Source organism: Mobula hypostoma, chromosome 1 (genome assembly GCF_963921235.1).
Source record: "Mobula hypostoma chromosome 1, sMobHyp1.1, whole genome shotgun sequence".
NCBI classification, from domain to species: Eukaryota; Metazoa; Chordata; class Chondrichthyes; order Myliobatiformes; family Myliobatidae; genus Mobula; species Mobula hypostoma.
The window spans coordinates 173,372,390-173,392,360 of NC_086097.1; the positions used below are offsets into that span (position 1 = coordinate 173,372,390).

General features: G+C 40.2%; 1 protein-coding gene and 1 long non-coding RNA gene across 6 annotated transcripts in view; one reads left to right on the forward strand and one right to left on the reverse strand.

Moving 5' to 3' along the window:
- The window catches only part of LOC134352539 (intermembrane lipid transfer protein VPS13B-like), a 1,085,891-nt gene that overhangs the window by 484,169 nt on the left and 581,751 nt on the right, over window positions 1-19,971 (reverse strand). For all 4 annotated transcript variants that reach the window (XM_063059809.1, XM_063059800.1, XM_063059806.1 and 1 more), the window contains exon 22: window positions 254-378. In XM_063059809.1, the coding sequence (XP_062915879.1) occupies window positions 254-378 (125 nt within the window). The remainder of the gene's footprint in view (window positions 1-253; window positions 379-19,971) is intronic.
- LOC134342623 (uncharacterized) overlaps window positions 6,021-19,971 on the forward strand; it is a 43,979-nt gene continuing 30,028 nt past the window's right edge. The window contains exons 1-2 of one of the 2 annotated variants that reach the window (XR_010017061.1): window positions 6,021-6,220; window positions 18,548-18,656. This is a non-coding gene — a long non-coding RNA (uncharacterized LOC134342623). The remainder of the gene's footprint in view (window positions 6,221-18,547; window positions 18,657-19,971) is intronic. The other variant, XR_010017060.1, reaches the window with a different exon arrangement.

The window sequence follows — 19,971 nt, forward strand, 5'->3', positions numbered from 1 at the left end:
CAAGTATTATGGGGCTGATACAAGATTGAGAGGGTTAAGGCCAACAGCTAAATATAAAATTGTGAATTTTAAAATCAAGGGAACGCTGGACCTGAATCTGATACAGATCAGGGTCCTCAGGAATGATGCATGATTCACACATGGAGGATTTAGGATGAAGGTAGCAGAATTCTTGCTGAAAGAAACCACTTCTATTATTTATTAAAGACAATAAACAGCATATCTGTCTGAAGTTTGGTTTGGCACAACACACCTGAACTGTTAGGCGTTTGACAGCATCCCAGACTAATCCAATAAACTCTTTCATTCGTTCTTCTGGACTGCTCCATTCTTCACAGCTTTGCATTAGTTTGATTGGTACAGAGAGTGGTCTGGACTCTTGGACAAAAACAAAGGAGAGTTGCAATTAGGAAAGCAAATATGGGCAGCGTTACAATATCCACTGCAAGTAAACTGAAGGTTTTGTAAATCCCACCAATTAAATTCTAAGCTGCAATAAGAAAGACTTACCTTTCAAATTCATTTCAATACATTCCAAAACAGTTTACAGGAAATGAAATACAACTGAAAAAGCAAAGTGCTTCAGGGACACAGCTTGCCAGGCAGCATCTGTGGAGGGAAATGTACAGGGAATGTTTCTGGTCTGAAACTTCATCTGATGAAAGGTCTCGATCCAAAACATCAACTATCCATTTCCTTCCACAACTGCTGCTTGACCCACTTAATTCCTCCAGCACTTTGCTTGTTACTCCAGATTCCAGCATCTGCAGTCGCTTGTGTTTGCAACTATATGATCATTATTGTAATGGAAAAAATGCAGCAGCTACTCTGAGTATAGTAAGCTCTGACAAAAAATAAAATGGTAATACCCATTTAATACTTCCCCTATGTTGATTGAGTAATAGGTTTTGGCCAGATCACTAAGGAGAATACCCGAGACAGCATTTTTTCCACTCACTGAGAGGGTGCATAAAGGCTTCAGGTAAGGTCTCATTTTCTCTGAACGTGAAGGACTTCCTCAGAAATGAATTATAGTGATAGCTGTGAGTAGATTCACAGTAAGGATTCAAAACATGTTTTAATTTGTTGTTTTATATATATATCTCTGGCTCTAAGTAGATTTGTATCATGTTGTTAATGTTAATGTGGTGACCAAATCATAATTCACAAACTTCACAAAAAATACTTGAAATACACATAGTATCAAAACTTGTACATCAAATATATCCCTCTATTTAGTTCATTGTGTGAAGCAAAATTAGTTTGGAGTTTAGGCATTAAGACGTAAAACCCAACAGTCCAGGATGACCTTCAAAAGAAATTACAGATGCATTGAAGGGAAAACCAATAAAACTGCAGAAACAGCACACACAAAATACTGAAGTAACTCAGCAAGTCAGGCAGCATCTATGGAAAAGAATAAACAATCAACATTTCAAGCCAAGACCTTTCTTCAGGACTGGAAAGGAAGGGGGAAGAAGCCAGAATAAAATGGTGGGAGGAGGGGTAGGGGACTAGCTAGAAGGTGATAGGCAAAGCCAGGTGGGTGGGAAAGATAAAGGGCTGGAAATGAAGGAGGGGTACCAGAGGGAGGTGATAGGCAGGTGAGGAGAAAAAGAAAAAAGCTATAGTGGGGAATAGAAGCAGAGGGAAGGAGGAGGGGAAATGATCATCGGAAGGAGAAATCGATATTCATGTCATCAGGTTGGAAGCTACCTAGACGGAATAAGAGATGTTGCTCTGCCACCCTGACAGTGGCCTCATTGTGGCAAAAAGAGGAGGCTAAGTGATACTTACTCCTATTGTGGTTATCTGCAGGTCTACTGCAAGAACCAGTGGATCTAGTCCGAGATAAGGAAAAAAGACTGCAAGATTAAGGAGTGGCAGAAGTGAGACAAGTAACCCAGAACTCAAAAAGTCTCCCAAAAAACAACAGCGGGACAATCTAGTCCCTTGCATCAGAGCCCTGATATTGCATGACCAACAATATTGTAATTTTAATAGGGTATAATGAATAAAGTATTTCTTTTTTGTAGAACAGAGACTCAAAATGCAACTGACAATCAGTAACTTAAGTAAAAAATTAATCACCCTTCTCAGGTTCAAGCTTACTTTCTAGTGACCTAAGCAGAAAAAAAATGGCGCCAAGCTTCATGGAACTCCAACATTGTGGGACCAAGATGAAAATGTTCCTTTATCTTTTTGATTTAGCCTGCTACTCATTACGAATTAAGAATTCAATTTTCAGCTTTACCAAGGATTTATAAAATAACACTCCTGTCTTGATTTTGTTATTCAAATTTATCATCACTTCCCCATATAACAATAATTATGATTTCTCACTCCGTCACTGTAAATAAACTCTGCAATAAAGGTGCAGTCCAAAGGAAAAATAACAGAGAACCCTGCCCCCTCAGAAGATCTGCATCATGAAAAGAGGCAAAGAGAGAGGTGAATATGAGAGCATCCCGCTCCCTCCGGACGAACCGGACCCGGTGGCATCAAGTTTCATCGTCACCGAGGAGGACGTTAGAAGAGCCTTCCTGAAGATAAATCCAAGGAAGGCGACCAGCCCAGATGGCGTCCCGGGACGGGTTCTCCGGGCCTGTGCAAGCGAGCTAGCTGGAGTGTTTGCTGACATCTTCAACTGCTCCTTGCTTCAGTCTAAGATCCCCTCGTGTTTTAAGAAGGCAACGATAATCCCAGTGCCGAAGAAGAGCAAGGTGACATGCCTGAATGACTATCGACCTGTGGCTCTGACATCAATTGCTATGAAGTGCTTCGAGAGATTGGTTTTGGCACACATCAACCACAGCCTACCGGTCAACCTCGACGCTTTGCAATTCGCCTACCAGAGCAGCAGGTCAATGGCAGATGCCATCTCTCTGGCCCTACATTCCTCCTTAGAACACCTGGAGAATAAAGACGCATACGTAAGGCTCCTTTTCATTGACTACAGCTCTGCCTTTAATACCATCGTTCCAAATAAACTGAGTCCTAAGCTCCGGAACCTGGGCCTTAGCACTCAGATCTGAAGCTGGATCTTCAGCTTCCTCACAGACAGGACCCAGGCTGTAAAAATAGGGGACAAGCTCTCCTCTACAATCACTCTGAGCACCAGTGCCCCACAAGGCTGTGTACTCAGCCCCATGCTGTACTCACTGTACACCCATGATTGTGTAGCCAAGTTTCCATCAAACTCAATATATAAGTTTGCTGATGACACAACAATTATAGGGCTGTATCTGGGGTAATGATGAGTTTGAGTACAGAGAGGAAATTACGAACCTGGTGGCATGGTGCAAATCTATCCCTCAACATCAGCAAGACGAAGGAATTGGTTGTGGACTTCAGAAAGAGTTGCAGACCGCATGACCCAATCTACATCGGTGGTGCGCAAGTGGAATAGGTCAAAAGCTTTAAGTCCAAGACCGAAAGAAGCTGCAGAAGATCGTGAACACGGCGCAGCACATCACACAAACCAATCTTCCGTCCGTGGACTCACTTTACACCGCACGCTGTCGGAGCAGTGCTGCCAGGATAATCAAGGACACGACCCACCCAGCCAACACACTTTTCGTCCCTCTTCCCTCCGACAGAAGGTTCAGGAGCTTGAAGACTCATATGGCCAGATTTGGAAACAGCTTCTTTCCAACTGTGATAAGACTGCTGAACGGATCCTGATCCAGATCTGGGCCATACCCTCCAAATATCCGGACCTGCCTCTCGGTTTTTTTGCACTACTTTACTTCCCATTTTTCTATTTTCTATTTATGATTTATAATTTAAATTTTTAATATTTGCTAATTTTAACTATTTTTAATATCTTTAATATTTAATATTTGTAATCCAGAGAGTGTGAAGCGCAGAATCAAATATCGCTGTGATGATTGTACGTTCTAGTACCAATTGTTTGGCGACAATAAAGTATAAAGTAAATACAAAGTAAAGTAAATAAATATAGGAGGGAAGATAAACCTGCAAATTCTGACCCAAATCACTCAGGCAATCAAGCTCTAAGAGATCTTGGCTGCACTCAACAAACCACAGATTCAGATGACTAACGATTCACCACCCATAACTGTCTATGTCATCTACTTCCTGAACTTGTTCGTACCTTTAAAGGTCAAAAGAAGAGTGCGTACTAACAGTAACATAAGAACAGGAGTGGGTCATTCTGCTCCCTGACCCAGTTCTCCATTCGATTAGGTCACGGTAAACTTTGGACCTGTAGCCCAAGGCACAGTTCTGAGCTTTGATACAAAGATAAATAATTAATTCTGTGTATCCAAGTTAACTATTCTCCTGCAGCAGTTATAGACATGATCCCTACCTTTTTCAATTATTTCAATCATTTATGGGGTGACAAAGACATTAGTAATGCCAAAATTTGTTGTCCGTATCTTATTGTTCCTCATATTAGGAAGGAATTAAGGGTAAACCTCAGTGCTCTGACTGAAGTCACATATGAATCACAACAGATAAATGCAACTGATTGCCTGCCTTACAGGACAAGAGTGAACCAGATGGTTTTATTTACAACAATCTAACTTCATGGTCACCATTAAAGAGTTAGCTTAATTTAAACAAGTATTTATTTTTAAACTTTCCAGTTGTTACGGTGGGATTCAAGTCTATATCGATGGATTAACATTACAGAACTCCAAATGCTAGCTGAGTAATTTAACCATGCTTTATTCTTATTAGCACCCACTAAAACCAGGCTTACATTTTCTTTGAGGAAATAACAGAACTAACTGAAAATGTAAATGTTATATTTGTTGTGCATGTGAATTTTCAAAACTGCTTTTTTGTTTATGAGGTGCCACATGACAGGCAGACAAACTGGAATAACAATGGAGTAAGCAGTGGAACTTTGATTATACAACAGAGCAATGCTTAATGGATGCAATTTTGAACTTATGGCCTATAAACAGAATTCAGCATTGAATCTGCTCCCACCATCCTTTCAAGCAGCACATTCCAGATCATAATAGCTCACCACATGATTATTTTTTCCTCATGTTGCCTATAGTTACTTTGCCAATTACCTTAAATCTGTGTCCTCTGGTTACCGAATCTCCTGGTACCGAAAATATTTACTCTATCAAAACCATTCATGAAATCTCCACTTAACTCTTCTCTGCGCTGAAGAAAATAACATTAGTTTCTAAGGTCTTGCCATGGAACAGAAATCTTTAATCCTTCCAATAAACTACTTCTGTACCCTCTCAAAGTCCCTTTCCCTTGACATCCTTTTGAAAATGTAGTGCCCACAATACTCCAGCTGGGTTGGACCAGCATTTAAAGAAATATTCAGTATAACTTCCTTGTTTTTATACTCCATATCATTGCATATAAAATGAAGGATCCCATATGCCATATTAGCAGCTTTCTCACCCTGCACTCTGATTTCGTGACACCACAGATGATAGTATAAAATCTAACTGCTAGCTCTGTATAGTAATAGGGGAGTGTTGTGCTTCAGAATTGCTGTGTTTTAGTTCTGATAGTTGATCAAAAGTGGGATAAGATTCCATGGTGCTATTCAAAAAGTAAAGGATTTTCTCCAAATGTACTGACCTGCATTTAGTCCTTAACTAATACTAGGCAGATTATCTTGTCACTTATTTCATTGTCTGATGTGAGAGCCTACAGTGAAATAATTGGAATCACATACTCTAGACTATGGCTGTTCAAAAGTACTTACCTAATTAGTAAAGCATTTTCTGAAGTACAGAGATTGTGAAAGGCACAATACAAGGAAAGAAAATAATTTACCAGAAATAATTTTTATGAGGAACATTTAAAATTGCTCCCACATTGGTTAAAAATTAACTACAGTCCACCTGGTTTAATGGCCCTATTGATACTTATTCAAGCAATTAACTATGCTATTTTGATCATTCCAGTGCCAAAGCAATTCTGATATGCTCAACTGGTTTTTTATTTGTTCATGGCTGCCAATTATCTTTGGAAACCCCTTTAATGTTCAAGAATCTTTGCTGGGTATTGGTTAATTCTTCATGTTTAAAAAAAATCTTTAGCTAACTTTCTATCTTACTTGACGTTGTAAATATGATGTCTGCTGAAAATGCAATAGTAATTCTGCCTGCCAAACCGTACAAGTGAATTCACCAAAGTTTCGGGGCTTGATTCAAATTTAGTTGGACTCCAAGAATTATATGAACCTACTCACTAGGATCCTAACAATTTGCAGGTAAGAGGAAAATTACTGCTGTAGGATTTAATGGTTAAATGGAAAGGAATACCAACAGAAAATAAGATAGGACTTATGAAAGGGAAATCATAAAGGACAAACATGTTTGGATGATTTTGAGATTGCAATGAGCAGAACAGATAAACAAATAGATTAAAGAGAAACTGTGGATGTCATTTGCAATCCACATCAAACATTTGGACAAGAGGATCAAAGTATATGCTACAGAACTTTGCTAATCATCAATGTGGCATTATGGACTGTGAAAAAAAGATTCAGGGAGGTTTCAGAGTGGATAGGAAATGACACGGCAATTTGAAAATAATAACTAAATACTTAACATTATCCACCATGGCTGAAAAAAAGGATAATCAGGTCAAGCTTATCATTGTACAGAGATTTTTCCACCACCTTCCAGAAATAGCTGTATATAATTGAGTGAGTGGTAAAATAAGGGAGTATCTGAAACATTTCCTGTCCTCAAATTGCCCAAAATTGAGTAGCTACTCATTGCAGGATCTAAGTTTCACTGTGCAGATTTACAGGCTGATTTCATGAGTTCAACATTCATCTATGACAGAAAAAAGTGATCTTGAAATGGGAGAAAATTGCAAGCCATCAACAATGCCACAATCATAAAGTTAGTGATCACAAAATTACATCATTTTAGTGAGGTATTTCTTCCTGGCCTCATACCATGCCAAGTATAGGAAAAATATTCAGATAAAAGAGTGGCTCCAAGTTTATATGGAAAATCACGTAGATTCCCTTTCAGACCTATCTGATTTTCTTGATGTTGCATGCCCCAGCAACCCAATACGCCCAGGTGTAATACCCTAATAAATCTGCCATCATGTCTACAAATTGAATTCATTTTTTTTGCATTTTTGTTTCTTCTTAGTTCATCCAGACCATTGTTGAAAGTGGAAAAAAAAACAAATAAAAGTGACACACTAATGCCAGTAACTCCCAATGTGTAATCCAAAACTAGTCTGTTTCACATTCACTCAGAATTTAGCAAGTAAAGAACCAAAAAATGAAATCAAATCATTAGAAAGAGGTGACATAAGGTTGGAAGGAGTTGAATCATTATGGATTGACCTGAACTGCAAGGGTAAAAAGACCCTGATGGGAGTTATATACAAACCCCCAAACAGTAGTAAAGATGTGGCCTGCACCTCATGGTTGAGCCCACTAGGCTGCACTGGGAAAGCTGGTCTCATTGCAATTACAAAGATACTTCCTACTCAATCAAGCTACAAACAGTGATGGTAACTAAATCATATTTCAAATGAATTCTCTGCCATAAATATTGGAATTATTACTGAAGGAAAAAATTCTTGTCCTCTCCACATACTTTTACTTATACAACCTTTTTATTAAGTTCTTATGTAATATTGTGTCTCTGCCCTTCAGCAAGAGAATATACAGTTCTGTGAAATATTCCTTATTATAACTCCGGTCAAGATGGTCCCAGCAAACAATGATACCTCAGGTGACATCTTCCATATAGTCGATTATTTCAATTTTTCTACAAATTTTACTTATTCTTTTTATCTTGACTTTCCGTTTGGAACTATTAAAGCCTGTGATTTACAGTCTGTAGTTCAATTAAGTGAGCTAGTGCTCTGCTGTCCCCGAGAAAACTCCAGTGAGAAATTCAAGTATGAGCTTCCACAAGGAGAAGCTCAGAGATGAGACAAGGGGCTATGATCAACAACATTTCTTGCTGATTAAAGTGTTGAAGAACATTGAAACACTGAGGTAAGTGTGGAGGAGAGCGAGTGGTTCTCGGAGAGGCCGCTGATTCGAGTCCCTGCCCTCAGAGGGCCCGCTGGATCCCAATTCTCTCAGAGAAGTCATCGAAATTCTGAGATATACGGATTGGACTGTAGTTCATATTGGCCTCCTTCATTTCTATGTTTTATTTTCATGTTCTCACCTATTCTTTCTTTCTTGTTGTCCACGAGGGACTAATTTCCTAGTGGGAAGATCTATTAATGCTGCAGGAAAGGGCTTAAACAAGTTGCAGGGGGATGGTAACCAAAGTGCAGAACAGTTAGTAGAAAGGTTGTGGAGGCTGATGTTGGTAAGACCTCAGACAAAGTTAGGAATCAAAACATTAAGCATGGTGCAACTGGTGCGCTGAGCTGCATTTCAATGCAGTAAGTATCATTGGAAAGGCAGATAACAGTGCTGAACATGAGGTAGATGGTTTACAAACAGAGGCAATGTGTAGTGAGGAGAGGCTGTTGATACGGCAAATTTGCAGTCAACAAGATGAGTTGCAATGTAAAAGGCAGAAAAAAAAATCAAATTTGGTGAATAGAGGACTGAAGATGTTATATTTAATGCCGCAGTATATGGAATAAGCTAGATGAACTTGCAGCACGGTTGCAGATGGACAGGTATGATGTTTTTGGCATCGCTGAATTACGGCTGAAAAAAGATTGTAACTGGGAACTTAATGTCCAAGGGTACGCATTGTATCAAAAGGACAGGCAGGAAGGCAGAGAGGATGGCATTGCTCTGTTGGTGAAAAATGAAATCAAATCATTAGAAAGAGGTGACATAAGGTTGGAAGGAGTTGAATCATTATGGATTGACCTGAACTGCAAGGGTAAAAAGACCCTGATGGGAGTTATATACAAACCCCCAAACAGTAGTAAAGATGTGGCCTGCACCTCATGGTTGAGCCCACTAGGGTATCAGCTTTTCTGGATTAGGTGTTAGTGCAATGAACTGGAATTGATTAGCGACCTTAAGGTAAAAGAAGCCTTAGGGGCAAGTGTAGTATGATCAAATTCACCCTGAAATTTGAGAAGGAAAAGCTAAAGTCAGTTGTGTCTTTATTACAGTGGAGTAAAGGGAATTACAAAGGCATGAGAAAGGAGTTAGCTGGAATTGATTTGAAACGAACACTGGCAAGGATGATGGCAGAACAGCAAAAGCTAGAATTTCTGGAAGCCATTCAGCACAGGATATATACATCCTAAAGTGGACGAAGTATTCTAAAACAAAGATGATACAACCATGGCCAACAAGAGAACTCAAAGCCAACATAAAAACCAAAGATTGGGCATAAAATAGAGCAAAAATTAGTGGGAGGTTAGAGAATTGGCAAAATTTTAAAAACTAATACAGGGCAACTAAAAATGTCATTAAGAAGGTAAAGATGGAATACGAAAGTGAGCTAGCCAGTAATGTTAAAAAGGATACCAAAAGTTTCTTCAGATACATATAGTGTAAAAGAGAGGCAAGAGTGGATATTGGACCATTGGAAAATGATGCCGGAGAAGTAGTAATGGGGGACAATGAAATGGTGGATGAATAAGTATTTTGCATCTGTGGAAAACACTAACAGTATGGATGGAAGTTCCAGGTATCAGTGGGCTTGAAATGTGTGAAGTTATCATTCCTAGAGAGAAAGTTCTTGAGTAACTGAAAGAATTGAAGGTAGATAAGTCACCTGAACAAGGTGGTGTACACTCCGGAGTTCTGAAAGAGATGGCTGAAGAGATTGTGGATGCATTCATAATGATCTTTCAAAAGTCACTAGGTTCTGGAAGACTGTAACATTGCAAATGTCATTCCTCTCTTGAAGAAGGGAGAAAGGCAGAAGAAAGGAAAATATATACCAGTTAGTCAGACCACTGTGGTTGGGAAGATGTTGGAGTCAATTGTTAAGAATGTGGTTTCAGGGTACTAGGAGGTACATGATGTTGGGTACTTGGATTTTGAGAAGGCTTTTGACAAGTTGCCACACATGAGGCTCCTTAACAAGCTACAAGCCCATAGTATTACGGGAAAGATCCTAGCATGGATAAAGCAGTGGCTGATTGTTAAGAGGCAAAGATTGGGAATAAAAGGAGCCTTTACTGGCTGGTTGCCAATGACTAGTGGTATTCCACAGGAGTCTGTGTTGGGACCGATTCTTTTGGTCAATGATTTGGATGATGGAATTTTTGCAGATGATATAATGATAGGTGAAGGGGCAGGTAGTTTTGAGGATGTAGAGAGGCTACAAAAGGACTTAAGACAGATTAGGAAAATGGCCAAAGAAATGGCAGATGGAAAACAGTGTCAGGAAGTGTATCGTCACGGTAGAAGAAAATTAAAGTGTTGACTATTTTCTAAATGGAGAGAAAATACAAAAATCTGAGGCATAAATCTGAGATATGAGAGTCCTTGTGCAGGAATCCCTAAAGATTTATTTGCAGGTTAAGTCTGTGATTAGGAAGGCAAATGGAATGTTAGCGTTCATTTCAAGAGGACTAGAATATAAAAGCAAGGATCTAATGTTGAGACTTTATCAAGCAGTGGTGAGGCCTCACTCAGAGTATGGTGAACAGTTTTGGGCCCCTGATCTTAGAAAGCATTGCTGAAACTGGAGAGCACTCAAAGGAGATTCACAAAAATAATTCCAGGATTGAACGGTTTGTCATATGAAGAGTGTTTGATGGCTCGGGCCTGCATTCAGAAGAAAGACAGGTGACCTCATTAAAACCTGTCGAATGGTGAAAGACTTGACAGAGTGGATGTGGAGAGGCTGTTTCCTATGGTGGGAAAGTCTAGGGTCAGAGGACACAGCCTCAGAATGGAGGGATGTTCTTTTAGAACGGAAATGACAAGGCATTTCTTTAGCCAGAGAGTAGTGAATCTGTGGAATTCTTTGCCGCCGGCAGCCATGGAGGCTAAGTCTTTATATACATTTAAGGCAGAGGCTGATAAATTCTTGATTGGTCAGGGCATGAAGGGATATGAAGAGAAGGCAGGAGACTGGGGCTGAGGGGAAAATTAGATCAGCCACGATGAAATGGTGGAGCATACTGGATGGGCCAAATGGACTAATTCTACTCCTATATCTTATGGTCTTATGGTCTACACTCTCGTTTCTTGACGTCTCTTGATACCTTTGATACTGAATTAATCACTACCTGCCAATGTTTTGCGTATTCTCCCAAAACTACACATTCATCCCAAACTTTAAACCTCTTGTTGCCATTACATTTACTTTTTTAAAACTGGATTTTAATTCTTCCATAAGACTGCTACTGTGCATACTCAATTTTTTATTGATCTCAGTCTTAACTGCAACCAAAAACCAACCCATTTTGTTGTTAGTGTCAATCATATATAACAGTGCAGCATCAATTCCCTTTATTTACTACATAATGGTATACACTCAGTGGCAACTTTATTTGGTACATTTGTACACCTGCTCACTTATCAGCCAATCACGGGGCAGCAGTTCAATGCAGGAAAACATGCAGACATGGTTAAGAGATTCATTTGTTTTTCAGAAGAAATATCAGAATGGAGAGGAAATGTGATCTCAGTGACTGTCTGTGGAATGATTGTTGGTGCCTCAGTATCTCAGAAATTTCTGATCTGGGATTTTCATGTAAAACAGTCTCTAGAGTTTACAGAGAATAGTGCAAAAAACAAAACAGATCCAGTGAGCTGCAGTCATATGGGTGAAAGTGCCTTGCTAATGAGAGAGGTCGGAGAAGAATAGGCAGACTAGTGCAAGTTGACAGGAAGGTGACAATAGCTCAAATAGCCATGCGTTACAACAATGGCACACTGAGAAGAGCATCTCTGAATGCACAACACATCAAAACTTGAAGTGCATGGGCTATAGCAGCAGAAGACCACAAACATACACTCAGTGGCCACTTTATTGGGTACAGGAGATACCCATTAAAGTGGACATTGAGTGTATCTTATTATCTCTTCCAGATTTCCTTCTACTCACAAGCAATCATTCTGGAAAGAGTTGAATTGTACCCATACTTCAGATATTAAAAATATCTCAGAGTCAGGAACGCAAAGAAAGATCTTTATTCCAATCAATGACAAATGTGTGAAGTACAGAGAAATCTTGCTTTTGTTCTGCATCAGTCACAAAAAGAATCACAATGAACCACAAGTATTGTTACAATTTTGTAGTGTCCTGGTGAGGCCCTATCCAGAGAACTGAATATAGTTTTGGTCCCCTTATTTAAGAATGGATATAATAGAATCTGAGACTCAAATGAGATTCATTGGACTAATTTATGGCAGGAGAGGGTATAACAAGAAGTTAGATCTGTATTCTTTGGAGTTGAGACAAATGATGAGAGACCTCATTAAATGACTTGAGTATAAGGGGACATGGCACAGTATATCCTGAGATAACCATATAACAATTACAGCATGGAAACAGGCCATCTCGGTCCTTCTAGTCCATGCCAAACGCTTACTCTCACCTAGTCCCACCGACCTGCACTCAGCCCATAACCCTCCATTCCTTTCCTGTCCATATACCTATCCAATTTTTTTTTAAATGACAAAATCAAACCTGCCTCTACCACTGCTACTGGAAGCTCGTTCCACACAGCCACCACTCTCTGAGTAAAGAAGCTTCCCCTCGTGTTACCCCTAAACTTCTGCCTCCTAACTCTCGACATGTCCCCTTGTTTCAATCTCCCCTACTCTCAATGGAAAAAGCCTATCCACGTCAGCTCTATCTATCCCCCTAATAATTTTAAATACCTCTATCAAGTCTCCCCTCAACCTTCTGCGCTCCAAAGAATAAAGACCTAACTTGTTCAACCTTTCTCTGTAACTCAGGTGCTGAAATCCAGGTAACATTCTAGTAAATCTTCTCTGTACTCCCTCTATTTTGTTGACATCTTTCCTATAATTCAGTGACCAGAACTGTACAAAATACTCCAAATTTGGCCTTACCAATGCCTTGTACAATTTTAACATTACATCCCAACTCCTATACTCAATGCTGTGATTTATAAAGGCCAGCATACCAAAAGCTTTCTTCACCACCCTATCCAGATGAGATTCCACCTTCAGGGAACTATGCACCATTATTCCTAGATCCCTCTGTTCTACTGCATTCTTCAATGCCCTACCATTTACCATGTATATCCTATTTTGATAAGTCATACCAAAATGTAGCACCTCACACTTATCAGCATTAAACTCCATCTGCCATCTTTTAGCCCACTCTTCTAACTGGCCTAAATCTCTCTGCAAGCTTTTGTGAGTGGGAGACTCTCGAATGTGGGTGGGAAAAGCATGCAAAGATAGGAACAGCAGTCGGTCAGCTGGTCCTCAAGTCTGTTCCACCACTCAGAAATGTGAATCTCTGGAATTTTCTACCCCAGGTTATTGTGATACTCTGAATCACCAGAGGTATTTAAATCAGAAGTAGATACATTTTAAAAATCCTGGGCAACCAAGGCATATAGAAAACTAGGTCAGAAGAGTAGCAGAAGCCTTGATTATTGTGAATAGCAGGCAGGCTTAAGAAGCCAGGTGGCCTACTCCTGCTCACACTATGTTTGTTGAGGAAAATTTCCAGCCTAATCCCACCATCTAGCAGTTAACCCAGAGTGCTGCAGGTCACAACTCTTCAAGTACATACCAAAGTATTTTTTAAGTGTGATGAGGGATCCTGTCTTTCAGGCTGTAATTTCCAGACTCTCTACCATTCTCTGGGTGGGGAAACTTTCTCACCTCCACTCTAATCCTTCCAAAAAAAATCTATAAATTTTTGACCCCTAGCTTTTGACCTTTCTGCCAAAGAAAAAAGATAATTTACAAACAATGCTACGTCACAGTTATCATGACATGTCTAAAATTAAATAATACTGAATCTATGAAAGGATGGTGTAAGGCTTGTAGTATATTCTGACTGAAAACATTATATTTTCAGCTATCAGCAGATGAATGTAGCCTTCAATAAGCAGAAATACATTAGTTCCATGGCTTTCCCTACTATACGAAAGAGCTGAGTATAATGTATTCAAAATTACCGCTGATTGACCCAACACAAAACTGCCCACTTGACTAGCACTTCATCCTTCATTGCAAGACTAACATCATGATAACAACTGCAGTGGTTCAAGGAAGCAGCTCAGCACTACTTTCCCAAAGGAAACTCAAGAAGGGCAATAATTCTTCGTGTGGATAGTCAGAGGCTTTTTCCCAGGGCTGAAATGGTTGCCACAAGAGAACACAGGTTTAAGGTGCTGGGGAGTAGGTACAGTGGAAATGTGAGGGGTAAGTTTTTTACTCAGAGAGTGGTGAGTGCGTGGAATGGGTTGCCAGCAACGGTGGTGGAGGTGGATACGATAGGGTCTTTTAAAAGACATTTAGATAGCTACACGGAGCTTAGTAAAATAGAGGGCCATAGGTAAGCCTAGTAATTTCTAAGGTAAGGACATGTTCAGCACAACTTTGTGGGCTGAAGGGCCGGTACTGTGCTGTAGGTTTTCTATGTTTCCATGTTTCTAATAGTTGAAGCTTTGCCAAAAATATACAGAAATGATTCTCTCTGCCAGACAAGACAAGAATAAATCAAACACCATCCTTGGCCAGCTGTACAATAATGCAAGGAACATCCACAATATCTTGGCCAAAGCAGTCCATCTGATCAGCAACCCATGCAACAATTTAAGTGTGTACTTCTCCCAGCACAAGTACAGCATAGTTTAGAGCAAGTACAATCCAGAGAATGCATTACAACTTGTCTTCACGGTTTTTCCTTACTTAATGCTTTGCAAAACTTATTTACTGCACATTATGCTGCTGGCTCTTAGGGCAGTAATAAAGGTTTTCCATCTCTGGCCGTGTTCAGGGCTTCCTTCATTGTGTGTGTAGCTTCCTCTCAGTTTTCACTACTGTTGTCATGCAAGTCCTGGGTGGAGACTCCGCAATACCGTCGCACTCAGATGTAGAAGGATTCTTCATTGCTGTTTCCTTACAATTTGTTTTACCAGTCAGGGTTGTTAGCCCTGAGCTGAACCCCCTAACATGGAGCCCCAGTGGACCACTCTTTGTCTGACCTCCATTCTTTGACCTTTTTGGCATAGGTGACCCTACCAAGAGCCAAAGCATAAAGCCCTGACTCCAGTCAACATACCTCTCCAGATAACTGAGGCATGCAATCCTCTAAACCACGACAAGGTTGTGGACCTCTTGGAGGGCTTTACAAAACATATGTATATTTTTCATGGTACAAGAACAAGAGCTGAGCCAAACATCCTTTTGACTTACATGAATATCTCTGTGCAACACAGACAAAATGTGAGAGGAAATCAGCAAGTCAGGCAGTATTTACAGAGGGAAATAAACCATCAATGTTTTGGGCTGGGGCCCTTTGTCAAGACTGAGAAGCAAGGGGCAGAAGCCAAAATAAAATGGTGGGGTAAGGGGGAGAAACACAAGCTGCTAGGAAATAGGTGAGTCCAGGTGAAGTCTGTCCACGGCCTCCTTTACTGCAACTATGAGGTCTGACCAAGGTTGGAGGAGAAACACTTCATATTCTATCTGACATGAACATCATTTCTCTAACTTCTAGTAACCACTCCCCTTTTTCCCCCACACCTCTCCATCCCCACCACCACCTTTTGTTTTCCCTCTTCCTGATAGTCCTTTCACTTCTTTTCTTCCCCTCCCTTGCTGTCATGACCTGTCCATTACCTACCTCTGATTCCCCACACCAATACCCTTTATGTCTTGGTCTACTGTCCTCGGCTGTCAGATTCTTTCTTCTTCAGCTCTCTGCCTCTTCCACCTATCATCTCCTAACTTCTCACCTCATTCCCTTTGATTCTCCCTCTCCCACCTATCTACTTTTGCCCTCTCACCTGGACGCATCTACTTCCTACCATCTTGTGCTCTTCTCCTTCCCACTACTTTTTTTTTATTCTGGCTTCTGCCCCCTTTCTTTCCAGTTCTGATAAAGGGTGTCAGCCCAAAACAATGACTGTTAATTTCTCTCCATGGACCCTGCCTGACCTGCTGAGCTCCTCCAGCAATTTGTATGTGTTGCTCAAAATTTCCAGGATCTGCACAATCTCCTATATCTATCTACTGTATATCTTTGCTCCTTCTTTACTCATAGACAATGAAGCACTTCACATAAGGCACTAGGTAGCACCTTTCCCAAACAATCTGTAGTAGTTCGAGATAGTAGTCCACTTCCATTTTCCTAGATGTCCCAGGCAGTGGAAAAGTGCTGACTTTGTCAGTGACATCCACATCCCAAGGACGATAGTTGAAAACTGGAATAAGAGAAGATGCTAGAGACTGTAGATGCTGGAATCTGGAGGCAAAAGGAAATTGCTAGAGAAACTCAGATGGTCAGGCAGCATCTGTTTGGTTGGGGGAGGGTGTGGTAACGCATTTGACATTTCAAGTCGAGATCCTTCAACTGGACTTGTCTTCAGCCAAAATGCAGACTGCTCTTTTCCCTGACAGATGTTGCCTGACTTACTGAGATCCTCCAACAGTTTATTGACTGCAAATTTCAGCAGGTCTCTCCATTTTAGTACTCAACTGCCAAAGCTGTCAAAGTATGCCCACTTTCAAGATATCCTCCAGTCCAGATGAAGACACTCAACTCGAAATACAACTGCCCATTTCCTTCAGCGGATGCTGCTTGACCCACTGAGTTCTTCTTGCAATTTGTTTTACTTTACTTATTGATGAGTGCACCACATCAGTTTTTCCTCGAGAAAAAAATACATGGAAAATAGCCAATAATTGGCTTAATTTCTTAGTTTAATCTTTTCTTTGGCTGATATACAAGGGATTAGTGTAACTCAACATCAGTAATGCAATTAGTTTGACAGACCACCACCAGCCGATGGCTGCATTGTTCTAGGTTCTAAATATTAAGTTTATATATATAAAACTTAATGGCAGCACCCTTAACAGCACTAATGTACAGAACAATTTTGGAGTCCAGGTCCATAGTTCCTGAAAGTGGCCACACAAATAGATAGTGGTAAGGAAGGAATATGGCATACTTGTCTTGATTGGACAAGGCATTGAGTATAAGAGTAAGGAAGTCATATAGCAGTTTATAAAACCTTGGTTTGCTCACACTTGGGAGTATTGTGTACTATTCTGATTGCCCCATTACAGGAAGGATGTAAAGGCTTTGGAAAGGGTTCAGAGGAGGTTTATCAGGATGCTGCCTGAATTAAGGGATATGAAATATAAGGAGAGCTTGGATAAAAACATTGTTTTGTTTGGAGCTTCGGAGGCTGAGGGGAGACCCGATATAAATTTATAAAATTATAAGAAGCATAGATAATGCTGACAGAGTCATTCACCAGATTAGAAATATTAAACACGAGAAAACATGCATTAAGGTGAGAAGGGGAAACACAAGGCATGTTTTTTTTCTTACCCAGAGAGGAATGCGTCCTTGGAACAGACTTGGAATTAAATACATAATGGTATTTAAGAGCTTTCATTTAGACACATTAATATACAAGGGAATGGAAGGCAGAAGAGATTTAGTTTAGTTTGGCACCATGCTCAGCATAAACATGGCAGGCTGAAGGGTCAGTTCCTGTGCTTTACTGTTCTATGTCCCATGGCCCATTAAATCTACAATATCAGCACTTAGAACAGAACCTCTGCTTTGAGAAACCAGGCATCAATATCAAGCAAGCTCCAAATTGATACTGTTCAGCAACAGGCAAAATATAATTCTAACGACATGCGTGAAATCAAGATGCAGAAAGGCATTCTTAGTGCACTGGCATGAGCTTTTCCATTTCCTATCAGCTGTCTTTCTGGCCTCTCAGGTTGATTGCCAATCTGCAGTTAATTTTCGGCAATTTTCTGTTGTAGGTCAGGTAATGGGGAAATGAGCTGTGGCTGCCCAAACTCATTTCACTAGGGCCCTTCCAGCTGGCAAAGAGAGGTCCTGCATACTGTTAATATGTGTTTAATTTCAGTCTCAGTCAGTGATGAAAGGACAGCATCTCTTTACTGCAAACCTCTTATTCCTGGACATCAAAACCAAAGCTGCATTTCACAGACTGGTTTGAGTCTGCTTCAAATGATTAGCAGCTGATGGCCATCAGCTAATAGCACTCAAAAATAGGATCAGTAACTAAACTACTGGTCTTTTTGACATATATTAATGATCTGGGACTTGGATATATGGGACTTAATTTCAAGGTCTACAACCAGAGGAAATTTAGTTATGGTAAATAATGAGATGAATATTAACAGATTTCAAGAGTACTTAGAAAGGCTGATGGAAAGGCCAGATGCAGTCTGAAGCAGAGAATTGTGAAGCGATGTGTTTTACAGTGAAGAGTTAGGGGAGAGAAGTAGAAGGTACAATTATAAAATTACAGCAGCAGCGGATCTTGTGAAATAAGTGCAAACAGAAGACAAAAGTTCAAACAGAAGAACCAAATTTTAAAAAGGCTTTTTATTAAATCTTGGAATAGAAAAGCAAGGAAGTTATGATAAACCTTGATGTTCCATATCAGATGGACTATTGCTCAATTTCAGGCACCACATTTCAGGATTGATGTCAAACCAATCCACTGAGTGTGTTGTAAGAACATCACGACCTTCGGGCTTCCCTCTGAGTCAAAAGGCAAAAAGGAATATCTGAGAGGTAAGCTTTTGAAGTTGGTAGTTACCTGGAATGAAACTGTCAGGAGATATAGTAGAGGCAAATAAAATTGCAACATTTAACAGCCATTTGGACAGGAGCTTAGATAGGACAACCATTTGAAGATACAAAGCCAAATGCAGACAAAAAAGATCACTAACACACTTACTTCCTCAGGAAGCTAAAGAAACTTGGCATAGTTGCTGGTGAACGAAGCTAGTCCTGACGAAGGGTCTCGGCCTGAAACGTCGACTGTACCTCTTCCTAGAGATGCTGCCTGGCCTGCTGCGTTCACCAGCAACTTTGATGTGTGTTGCTTGAATTTCCAGTATCTGCAGAATTCCTGTTGTTTGCGTTTTTGAAATTTGGCATATCCCTGTTAACCTTTAATAATTTTAATCAATGCATCATAGAAAGTATTGTCTGGATGCATGACAGATTGGTATGGCAACTGCTCTGCACGTGATCACAAGAAACTGCAGAGGGTCATAGACACAGCTTGTCATATCACAGCAACTAACCTCCCCTCTATGGACCCTCTGCCTCAGTAAAGCAGCCAACATAATCAGAGACCCCACTACCATAAACATTCTCTCTTCTCCTCCTTCATCGGTCAGAAGATACAAAAGCCTAAAAGTCCATGCCATGAGGCTCAAGGAAAGCATTTAGCCCACTGTTATCAGACTCTTGAAAGCACGTCATGTGTGATAAGATGGAATTTGATCTCACAACCTACTTCATAATGATCTTGCAATTTATTGTTTACCTGCACTGCACTCTTTCGGTGGCTTTTCCATTTTACTCTGCAATGTTATTGTTTTGTGTTATTCTACCCAGTGCCCTGTGTAATGATTTGATCTGTATGAATAGTAGGCAAGACAACCTTTGCATTGAGTACTGGTACAAGTGACAATAATAAACTAACATTAATGCCAAGAAGCAAAAACCTCAAAGCATGAACCACCAATCTCAAGGATATCTTCGACCCTGCTGTTAGAAGATTATTGAAGAGTCCCCGAATAGACGTACTCTTGACCTCACAATTTACCTCATTATGACCTTGCACCTTATTGTCTGCCTGCACAGCACTTTCCCTGTAACTGTAACACTTTAATCCTCATTCTGTTATTGTGCACTGATATGAAATGACCTGGATGGATGGGGTGAAAAACATAGTTTTTCACTGTATCTTGATATATCACATTAATAAACCAATTTATCAATTTAAATGAGATAAGCATAAATAGGCATCACAGATGCCATGAACAAAGTACCCCTTATGTGCCAGTTTCTGTGCAGTATGATTCTATGATTTAGT